This window comes from Vitis vinifera, chromosome 18 (assembly GCF_030704535.1).
Source record: "Vitis vinifera cultivar Pinot Noir 40024 chromosome 18, ASM3070453v1".
NCBI lineage: Eukaryota > Viridiplantae > Streptophyta > Magnoliopsida > Vitales > Vitaceae > Vitis > Vitis vinifera.
This window is the reverse complement of record NC_081822.1, coordinates 25,057,668-25,069,841: the sequence shown is the minus strand read 5'-3', so window position 1 is coordinate 25,069,841 and position 12,174 is coordinate 25,057,668. Positions and strand designations below refer to the sequence as shown.

Here is a 12,174-nt window from a genome sequence, read left to right as displayed (position 1 = left end):
GATAAACTGGTGTACTTCCATGACCATAGCCAACTAACTTCACCTTTGGAAAAATGCAAAATGAGTTGTTGATTTGCCCCTCAAACAAAGAGGCACAATATACTTTCTTTATTTCTTCAATCCTAGCTTCATGTTTCCTTAATGATGAAGCCAGCAAGGGATCAATATCTGGCACCAACTTGTGAGTATGGGTGACCGCATCAACTTATAGATACGTCTTGGTCAAGCAACTTGAATTTGATGTAATGTTTGCAAATTGAAAAATCTCCAAGAGCTTCACCCAACAAGGAGCACAGATTCATCAATTTACGTCATTAAAGACAGAGCAAACCATCGTGACAGGACATGAAAAAAACAGTGTGGTAGAGTCTTCAAAGGCAAGAAATCATGTGGGCAAGACGCAGGTTTAGGTGTGTATGAAGAAACACTCTCATCTTTGACAAAACCGATGACTACACCTCCTGAAACCACTATCCTTTCGACCCAAAAAAAAATCAATAATAAAAAGAAATCTTAGCAATAACCCCAAGTTTGGGAAGTTAAGAGACTCTCTCTCTCTCTCTCTATTGTTTTTATCTTCACTTGTGTGTTAAGCTACTTCTTCCTCACCTATCCAGCGATGTCCTCCGATATGGCAAAGTCACTACCGCCACTCAATGTCTTGGCAAGCACTTACATCTGAGTAGGAGCCAGAGCCTTAGAAACTTCCAAAGCTGACATGCTCCAAGAGCGAGAGAGAAAATCCATGAGCTCATGAGAGGTCTCCGACAATTGTAAAAAAAAACGGTATCCGATTTCCACTAGGTTACCTTCCCATATGATAGCTAAAATGGATCTATACAGCAGAAACATGAGTTATGACAAAACTCTTCAACTTAATGTGGTTACAAGTTGCTCACCATGTCCTCGTGACCTAGCTGACCAGATATGCCTTTTTCCCATGTTACCACATTTCCAGATTGCACTAGTGATGCTGAAATGGCTTGCATTATCCTTGTATAACTGTTGAATGGCTTCTTCATCACCATGCTCATAACTGAATTCCAAAAAATCTCAAAAGGAACTCGTGAGGAGAGCTGTGGAAGCCTTGGTGTGTAGGTTACATGGCAATATAGGCATAGGGAAGTTTTCATTTGTGTGAAAAGTGGTATATATGGGGTTCTCTCAGGAACATCCCAACCAAGATGGCCAACCCAGTTGGCCGGGATACTCCCTCAAACACAGCAAAGACCAAAATAGAGTATACATAAACAAACCAAAGACCATTAAATCTTGCACCATTTCATAGTTTGTCAATGAGCTTGTAAACTAATTGGGAGTGACCAAAATGAACTCTAAATATAAATAGAAAAAATAAATAAATAAATAAATAGTTGTAGGCATCTTATAGATAAACCAAAACAGAGAATGATTTCAGATTCTATAAAAACTGAAAAACCTAACAGAAAGTGTATGCAGATAATCTCAGATATGTATGATTTCTAATATCCATTCTCAATCATCAGAAACAAACCCAAACATCAGCAAGAAATAGAGCAAAAATGGGACAACACAGCATGCAATGACTACACCTAGATAACTCCAACTCGAACAAGGATTGCTCAGATTCAAACACTTGATTCTGTAGCTTCTCCCAACTCAACAAAAGCATTCCCTTGCTTATTCGATCCTCCTCCCTCACCTTCTCCCAAAAACCTCTACCTGTTGAAAACCTTCTTCCCTATTTTTCTTTTCTTGCAAGTCTCTACCTGTTTCTCTGCTTCTTGTTCAGAGATGTCTCTCTCCCAACCACCACCATGGCAAGGTGGTGATGTTTTTGCCACACATCCCATGCATGTCGCCCCTATGGAAGCCGTTCCCCACTCCCTTATATAGAGATTCCCAACTCTCCCGAGATGGTAAGAAAATATCCCATGAAATGCTAACAATGAAAGCAATAATAAGAAAAGAACAAATACCCCTTGGTCTGCAAGAGGGGTCTATAGATATCCTTGGATATACAAATCTTATGGTCATGATATTTTAAGGTAACATATCCAACAAGATATATTCGATTATATCATGTTTATATTTAATTTGTGAAATAAATAAAAAATAATATGAAATATATATATTATTTTCAACATTTAAAATAAAAATTATATCACATTTCAATATTTTCTATTTAAAAAATGAATTTTATCTTATGTTTAATAATAGGGAGAATTGTGTTTTGGGCCCAACTGGGCCCAAAAATTAACAAATGGTCCATATATCTAACAAAATTAAGCCTACCACCCAAGTAAAGTCTCAATATTGATAAGAAGGATATCCCATTTATAATATTCCGAAAATGCCCTTGGCTGGGGATTAAAAAAAAAACCTGAAATCCACGTTGGATTTCCCTTTGTTTTCCCCAAATTGGAGTCGTTTTCACATTCCTGGCTTCGTCCCCCTCTTCCGCCCAAAGAATGCCCTAATCCTCAGTCCCAATCTCGTGATCTCTCAAGCTCGTGTTTCCCGGCCTTCTGATTGTTGGTGTAGGCAGTCTCGTTTTTCATCTGTATCGATCCATTGGCGTCGACAATCACAACTAGATTTCGGCTCCGTGGCGAAGTAGTTTATAGGTGAGGTTAGTAGGTTAATCAATTTCATGTTTTTTATGCTTCATTTCAACTATCCGGACCATTTGATTTCAGCCCAAATACATTGCCCTAATTTATCTCGCCAGTTCAGTTTGCCATATATTGTGCCCTGATCTATCCCCACCGGCGGTGCCCTCCGTATTGGTTATATTTACTGGTTATATTTTTTCTATTTTTTTCTCCTTGCATTAGTGCAGACATATTTTTCCTCCGTTGGTTGAAATCAAATCTTTCAACATTATAGTGACTTCATCGTGTGGCAGTCTAGTTAAGTACGATAGTTCGTATGTTAACTTTCTTTGATAAAACCCAAGTTATGGTGACCCTATAGTATGAGATATTGTGGGCTACTTAGTATGTGTAGATAGATTATCATTTCCAACTTCATGAAATCTGTAGCTAACATGAATATAAGTGGCAAATAAAGAAACAAATCAGTTGAATTGATTCAAAACACTAACCACATAGCCATCATATGTACATTTATGAGTGTCAAAAGTAACTGTTATGTTCCCATTGGGATCTAGAGAGTGATAGCAGTATGCAAAAACAGATAAAGAGTCAACCAATTTGTGAAAAAAAAAAATAATAAGTGAAGTAACAAAAGGAAAAGTATATGTATAAATGATATATTATATACTTGACATGGCGACTAATAATAATGTCAACTTCAAAGCCAAAGGCGACATTGGAGAGAAGATCAACCCCATTTTCTATACTATGCATAATTGATTATTCTATAATATGAAATTTTTGCTATGTTTGTATAGGTTGATGGACGCAACTAATATGATATATTGTTACATTTTTGTGGGAGGTAAACTTGTCCAAAAAAATGATGGGCAATGGGAATACGTGGGTGGAAGAAGCAAAGGTATTCACATATATAAAGGAATGCCATTTGAAGAATTCACCAAAAAAATCTTAGAGAAATTCGACATCTCGTTTGATGTGATGAAGATGCACTACACCCTCAAGTTCAACCCTAGAGTCATTCAAGATTTAGAAGATGAGGATGACTTGGATAAGGTGGTTTCCCACAGTGATGACTTTGCAAATGTATACCTAGTAGACTTACCCTGTGTGGAAGGCTTTGAAGCAAATATACCGAATACAGAATTGGTAATTGGGTAATGGACGTTAACATGAATGTCTATTTAAAATATTGTGAATATCACTTTTACGCATCACGTAGTTTAATTATGTTAATGTATGTAAATGCAGAGGTCCACCTGCGCCGTTTCCTTCCTCTAATGCATCATGCGATGCAATTCTTAATACTATGATGCTATCAAGAGGTTTTGTGTCGCGTTGTGCAGATAGTGAGTACACCCCTTTGGAATCGATTCGTTTTTGTGAGGCAATATTAGGGTCGGGAGATACATTTAAAAATGCAAAGGAGTTTCGCAACGTAATTTACCAGATGTCATTAGGTGGAAGGTTTGAATACAAGTACAAGAAAAATTCTCCTACGCATATGTCTGTGAAGTGTTCGGTTGAGAGTTGTCCTTGGAAGATAACAGCTCACGTTATTGAGGGAAATGTCATCTTGCGAGTTCATACTTACCAAGTGAATCATAATCATATAGCTCAGGATGAGTGTTCATCTAAGGTCAAGGTTTCTTCAAAGAGAGGCGCGGTTATTGTTGAAGATGTGTTTAGAACCACTCCAGACTATCTTCCCCGTCAAATTTGTAAGGATTTTGAACATGATCATGGAGTTCAATTGACATATAACCAAGCATGACACCTTAAAGAGAAGGCAAAAGAGTGCATATATGGAGCTCCACGTGAGTCCTACACGTTTGTCCCTTGGTTATGCCATAGGCTAAGGGAAATCAACCCCGGTACAATTGCGGAGTACACTTCCGACGAAGGTCACTTCATGCAATTGTTCATTGCTCATGCATTTTCAATTCAAGGGTTCATCAAGGGGTGTCGACCAGTATTGGCTATTGATTCTTGCCATCTAAGCGGACCATACAAGGGAGCTCTTTTGTCCGCCATTGCATATGATGCAGATGATGGAATGTTCCCTCTTGTCCTTGGTGTGGTCAGTTCAGAAAATTATGAGGATTGGTATTGGTTTTTGGAGAAATTAAAGGGGGTCTTAGATGGTAAAGAAGTTGTTATTATATCTGATAGACATCAAGGAATCTTGCGTAGTGTTTCTGAGTTGTTCGGGATAGGAAATCATGCATATTGTTATCAACATGTTAAGGAAAACTTTTCTAGCTTCTTGAATAAGCAAAACATTAGAGGAAAGAAAGGGAAAGAAGATGCTTTGTTACTTCTAGACAGCATTGCATATGCTAGGTTGGAGATAGACTACAACGAGGCATTTGAAAAACTTGTGCGCTTCAATGACAACCTCAGTAAATGGGTTGCATAAAACAATCCGGAACATTGGGCAATGTCAAAGTTTCTAAAAAAGCGATGGGATAAAATGACAAGTAACATTGTAGAGTCCTTCAATGCGTGGTTAAGAGATGAGCGTCACTAAACAATTTATACGTTATTGTTAATGCACATGGATAAGCTTGTAGCCATGTTGGACACCCATATGCGTGGTACAAAAAAGTGGAAGAGCGTGGTTGGACCGAAAACTGAAGAGAAGCTAATGTCAAATATCATGAGGTCTGGTCCGATTAGTGTGTTGCCATATTTGGGGGGGACGTTTAAGGTGTTTGTCGGGGAGATTTATTTGGTTGTCGATATCAATCAACGTACGTGTACTTGCATAACATGGCAAATGTCCGGCTTGCCGTGTTCCCATGTATGTGCTGTCATCCGTACACTCAGACACGACGTGTATGACTATATTGACCCATGTTTTAATGTCTCCACCCAACATTTGATTTACTCTAGTCAGTTTCAACCATTACCAACACACAATATGCCGAAAGTTTGTGAGGATGGGAGTTTGCAAGATTGCGCCGACAACTTCTTTTCTACTCTCCAACCTCCTCATGTCAAACGTCCTCCAGGAAGACTCTGCCAAAGGCGCATTGAGTCACAGTTTACTCATAAGAGAGCAATTCATTGCTCTCGATGCAATGGCATAGGTCACAACCACTCTAAATGTAATAATCCGTTGCCGTGACATGTGGCTTGTTTGTGCTTATACAATTCTCATACTTTGTATCATCCCATACATTCTATTGTAGGGTATATGGTACGGTATTGTTGTTTTCGTTCCTATGTATTGGGCTGATTATAGGCACGATGCACTATCTTGTTATTTTCATGCTTTATAGTTGCTTTGCTTAACCTACTTAATTAAAAGTGCAATTTGAATGTGGTTTCTTTAAAGTTGTTATTTAATTCCATCAGTGTCTCTACATTATCAAGCATTTGTGGTTCCACCTACTAAAAAATGTCTTTCCATTTGTCTTGAATGAGATATACTCGTTTCACACTTTGTAAGCATTGCAGTTATAATCTTGTAATTCATATGATCTGTTGGCAGTAGCATAGTACTTCACTCACATGTTTGCACCCAAACTATCATCACTTTCCTCAAATGGTTTTTTATTTTATTTTATTTATTTTTACCTTATACAGCTGAATATGGTATAGCCTGACGAAATTTATCCAACTGATTAATGGTACGATAGTGAAATGACCTTTCCCTTTATTATTAGTCTCTCCAGCTCATCGATCACTACTATAGCACTGTTTGGAAGTCACCGGTTATTCTAAGGTTCAAACCTCCAGCAATAAATTCATTCTTCAATGGCCACTGTGGAGGTATTGCATTATTTTTTCGCTATTATTTTTCATTACTTATTTTGGATACTTGATATTTTAACCTACTTAACACAATTACTTGTTATGGGTCTTACATATTCATTATCAAATAAACATTGAGTTGTAAATTATTCATCCACATTATTTTGTTTGTTAGTTCATTCAATTGTATTTCCTTTTGCACCACATTTATGTATTCATATTGTCTTTGTTATTTTTATGTTGATTACTAAAATGCATCTCTAAGATACTAATTATGTCCTTCACTTTTAATGCAGCCCACAAAATTGTTCATACGTTGTTCATCTTCGAGATTCTTAAAACTATGCAATAGGCTGCCAGTTGATAAATTGGAAGTTGTTCGAGACCTTCAGTTTAGAGGTCTTCTCAACTTAAATTGCAAGGAGATACGACATAATATATGTCTATGGCTGATCGACCATTTTAACGTTGGCTTCAGACGCATAGACATATCATCCGACAAAAGTTATGATCTGAGTGCTGCAGATGTTGGCTTTGTATTTGGCCTCCCGACAAGCGGACGGATTCTACAAATTGCATCAACCCCATCTGAGCATCCATTCGGTACACTCAACACTTGTGAGGAGAGACTCCTCAACTTACCTATCGGGGAGGAGTTCCGTAGATGCTTCCTTTACTACGCATGTTCGACGATATTGGCGCCAACGTCAAGGATAGATGCATGCCGAAACTTATGGCATACCATCCATGAAGATGGTTTACGAAACGATGTCAACTGGGGCCAATTTGTTGTTGACCAGCTGGTTGAGGGTATTAGACGATTTAAACAACGGAACAGTGTTTGGGTACATGGTTTCATCCTCTTCCTCCAAGTATTGCCCTGTTTTTACATTGATAACTTTGTCACTTTTACATTGTTCACATCACTACCATCAAGTAACGAATCCACATTTGTTTATTTCCATTGTGCAGCTCCACTACGTAATTAAATTCAAGATTCCTTCAGTTCATGTTCCCGTGACAGTGCCCCTCCTCTCCTCATGGTCAGACGATTTGATAAAGGAGCGCTTAGCTGCTGAGATAAGTCAGTTTGGTAGTTTCGGACATGGCGAGGTAGCCATTTACTCTACATTCATTTTGTTCTCAAATTTGATGACATCGAAATTGAATACCTTCAAGGTTTATACGTTCTTAATTTGCGTCATGAAATCAATTATAAGGGTTTGACTATTCGTCACCGCCCTGTACGTCACCGCCCCATACCTCACCGGTCCGTACACATGTGGAGTCTGGTAGTGGCCGACAAGTAGTCATGTACGAATACTGTTTGTGACTTTACACATTAACTCCGTCTGAATGTCATTACAATTAGGTTTACTGACTCAATTGTTTGAAACCATTGGTTCTAAATATTTTCTTCAATATTTTTATAGTAATTTATGTGCAACTATTTGTTAACATGTCACAGGAACTACTTGAGCAATACTATGCAGCAGAACGTGCAATAAATCAATATCAAAAGGGCATTCAGCACTAGCTAGGCATCATGCATGGTGTGATGCATACATTGGATGGCCGAAAACAACGAAGTCGACCTGCGCCGGCCGCTGGTGACTCAAGCTATGCAGCCCATGAATTTCCGTAGCTCGAACCGCATTCAGACTATGGCGGAGATGACATCGCTTCCCATGGCATTGCAGACGTACCTGACACACCAATTCGACATCCATCAGATATTGGTAACAGTATGGGAGACATTCGTTACTGCATGAATTTGTACATAATAACTCATATTATATTACTATGCATTACGAATTAACTGTTGTTACTCCAAACTAACAGCCGATGAAGAAGTAGTCGTCCTTGAACAGTTGCCTTTGCAAGCTATGGTTGTGGCTCCATCTGATAGGAGTGGCAGGCAACGAAGAGTGCATCGGTTGGCTCCCAATCTATTGTCGCCATTCATAGCGCAACCACAAACACGCCAGTCTGCCATCAAGATGGACCTCAAAGAAGCGGTTGTAATTGTTTTTTATGGCGCCTTGGACCCGAGGTTTGACATAGCATATAATACTCCACTTTCAAATGTATTCACCTCCACATATTTGGTATTACCCTAACGTTGATGGTTTTGTTGACAGCGAGGAACTTGTTGCAATGCATGACACCAATTTAAGCAGAGGCAACCTCGCCTCTTTTCAAGGAGACAGCTGGATTGGCAATCATGTTAATATATCAATTTCTCCATTACTTTGCAATATTTTTAATTTAATATTCATGTACCATCTTGTCATTAGTGTCTCTGAATATTGCTTACATATTAATCACTTCTTCTCTTAGGTGGTGGATACGTATTGTAGATTGCTGCAATGCGATGATGCATCAAGGACCAAACTCTATCTATCGCCCTACATAGCGGTAGTGGAGGGCTTTGATGGACATTACAATTCAATGTTATTTTGTTATAACATGTCAACAAGTTTCCTTACCCTTTAAAGCTTAAACTTTTTTCATATCGTATGTAGGAAATGGTCGTGCGTTCCAATGGCAAACATTTGACGCGGGAAGCAGTAATTGGCCGTTTTGAGCCATATTTGTATCCCATCGATGTTTCCTATTAGAATGTTAATGAGGTCAGCTTAAATGCATTGTTCGAGGTTTCTACACTTGTCATCTCCTTCACCCAAATATATGTTGTAATCCATTATGAGTGACATCATGCAGGTGTACTTACCAGTCCTTCTCAAAAACCATTGGTCGCTTTATGTTTATGCCTTGCATAACAAACGAATCCAGCTCTTGGTGTAGACCCTCAATTTTGTCCCTTTAGCACATGTCTTTAAAATTCGTTTTCAATGCTTCAAAATAGTTCCTTGGTGGCCCATTACTACTCGTACAACTTACCTTTTTTTGAGTCACCTCGGGGACTTTGGTTAGGGGATTATCTGACCCTTTATTGTGATCCTTGGCAGTCTTGATTTAGACTTAGGTTTTTCTTGTTTTTTTAGGATAGCTTTTAGATACACTTGGCCCATTAGGCACCCTAGGCCCATTTAGGCACCCTAGGCCCACTTAGGCATTAGTCACCTTTAGATGTTTTTGTATGGTTTGTATGGTTGCATGACTTGTATTTTCGCATAGTTGCGTGGCTCGTGTTTTTGCATGGTTGCATGACTCATATTTTTGGTGGTTTCATGGCTCGCATGGCTTGCATGTGGTTGATTTTTATTTTTTGCTTTAATTATTTTTTATTCTTTTTTAGGTGCATGATTTAAATTTCTTTTGATTTTCAATTTCATGATATTTATTGATTTTAATCTTTATTTTATTTTTATTTTATTTTATCTTTATTTTATTTTTATTTCTATTTTTATCTTTATTTTATTTCTTGCATGAGGAAACGGTTGCCATCTATTTGGAGGGAAGATCACCAAAATTTTAGAGAAAGGAAAGTGACAGCTGCATTATTTTATAAAGTTACCTCCACCATGCATGTATGGAAGAGATAGCCATAAGGAAAAGGAAGAGGTTGCTGCCCATAGAAGAATATATGGAAACTTCCATACAAAAAGGATTTTTTAGAGAGATGCAATCTCCATGGACGGAGAGATATATGGAAAGCAAGGCGAGATTTTGAGGATTTTCTAATGGGAGGCACGAAGGAGCAATGAGGATTCTTTGATGGTCAGAGGGAAAGGTGCACAGGAGAGAAAAAAATGGGGAAAGGAGACGCATTGAAAGAGACGTATTGGAGTCTTGGAGGAGGATTTCTGAGGATTTTTGGAGAAAAGCACAGACGAAGCGGGAAAAGACTAATTGCAATCAAGGCTGTCCAGGTATGTTGCTGGTTACTCTTGAAATTATTACCCGTGTTCGATTTCTCCGTGTGTTTTCGTTTCAGAATATTTGATGTAGTGTTGTTTGGTGTGGACGCAAAGGGCCACAAATTGTTTTGTTGATATTGATTGCTTATTTGTTTGCCTCAAACCTGTTCATGATCTTCCCCACAAGCCTGAGCCCATTGAAAAATCATGAGACGTGGCTTTATCTGATTTTCTTTTTATTATTCCTGTTTATTCTCTCCCCGTTGCCTCGTTTCTCCACTATACATGTTTTGAATCATTCCTCCTGGTTCCCTGGTGGCTGTCTACAAACGTTTCATATGAGTGGAAATTTGGAGAGGATAAGGATAGAGAGGACCCTGTGTTTCATCCAACGGAAATCAATTCAGAAATTGTCCTTTATACCAACTAGAAATTGATTCTGAAATTGAAGCATCATGGTGGAGTAGAGTGAGAGAATCAGAGCCAAAGACGACTCCTTCATTCTCTCTCGTGTTCTCGTAATATTGGTTTTCCAGCGCCGGAGTTTGTCAGACTGTCTTCATTGGGGTTATCTTCTTGTGAGGTTCAGTGGATTCTGGTCTATGGCGTCAAGCCTTCTCCAAAACGTAACTTGTTCTCTAATTCCAGCAAGAATGGTACCGCTGAGTATCTGATTGAGGGAAAAGAAGGCACCAATGATCACAGCGTCATTCATAAATGCGCTGAGATATAAAATGTTATCTCTAAAGGAGCAATCTTTTTCTTCTTCACCGAATATCTGTATGTTGGAATCTTCAAGGTTGCTTAATCTTTATTTTCGTTTTCCTTGGCTCTGTGGAAGGTTTCAACACAAAGAGTCAGCCTTGCTCATACAACGAAAAAGAGATTTGCTTTCTTTTAATTGGGGATTCACTGCTTTCTGTGACATGTTTGATGTTCCCCTTGTTTCTGGGATTGTGTATCGAGTTAATCTGGAATATCTTAGACGAGATGTTTTCATTATAGAAGGCTGTGAGAGAAGCATTCTGCATACAGATTAGTTTCTTCCTTGAGGATTCTGTTTTGAATTGTTTATTCCTGGATGGTGAGGCATCAGAATATAAAACTTATGGCTCTTCTCATGCATGCGATTGATAAAGAATCACTCTAGTCTGAAGATCTCTCTGTTTTGCACTTCTTCATTGGGCAGTTGGCAAAAGTATCGTCACCCAGCACTGCAGAGATGTCATATTATGAGGTCTATATGGACAGATGTTATGATCTGTTGGAAGTCAAAGCAAAGGAAATTGCAATATTGGATGACAAAGATGGGCAGATTCATCTAAAGGGCCTATATCGTGTCCCAATAAGTTCCATGTCTGAATTTTATGAGGTCTTCTCTCGTGGAATTCAGCGCAGATAAGTTGCACACACAGGGCTTAATGATGTCTCTAGCAGAAGCCATGGAGTCCTTGTGATATCTGTTTCCACTCCTTGTGATGATGGCTCCAGTGCTGTTGTTACTTGGAAGTTGAACCTCATCGATTTAGCAGGTAATGAAGACAACAGAAGAACCTGCAATGAAGGGATACGTCTCCAAGAGAGTGCTAAGATCAACCAGTCCTTATTTGTCTTATCAAATGTGATTTATGCCCTTAACAATAACAAGCCCCGAGTACCATACAGAGAAAACAAACTGACCCGGATACTGCAAGATTCCCTTGGAGGAACCAGCCGTGCATTGATGGTTGCTTGTCTAAATCCAGGAGAGTACCAAGAACCTGTTCATACGGTCAGCTTGGCTGCACGGTCGCGCCACATATCTAACTCTGTTCCATCAGCTCAAAAACAAGATACTCCAAATGTTAAACCTGACATGGAGGCGAAATTGCGTGCCTGGCTTGAATCAAAAGGAAAGACAAAGAGTGCACAAAGAATGAAGGCATTTGGTTCACCTCTTATGAGCAAAGCTTCTAGTTCTTTGAGCTCTTTGAAGAAGCCCTGTCCATGTCACA

The 12,174-nt window shown here is 38.8% G+C and overlaps 1 protein-coding gene across 1 annotated transcript; it reads left to right on the top strand.

Annotated features, from left to right (window-relative positions):
* Positions 1-3,518: 3,518 nt before the first annotated feature.
* Positions 3,519-5,016, top strand: LOC109121624 (uncharacterized). The gene is made up of 3 exons (XM_019216352.1): positions 3,519-3,754; positions 3,849-4,309; positions 4,382-5,016. The coding sequence occupies exons 1-3, from the start codon at positions 3,519-3,521 to the stop codon at positions 5,014-5,016; spliced, it is 1,332 nt and encodes a 443-aa protein (XP_019071897.1).
* Positions 5,017-12,174: the final 7,158 nt, after the last annotated feature.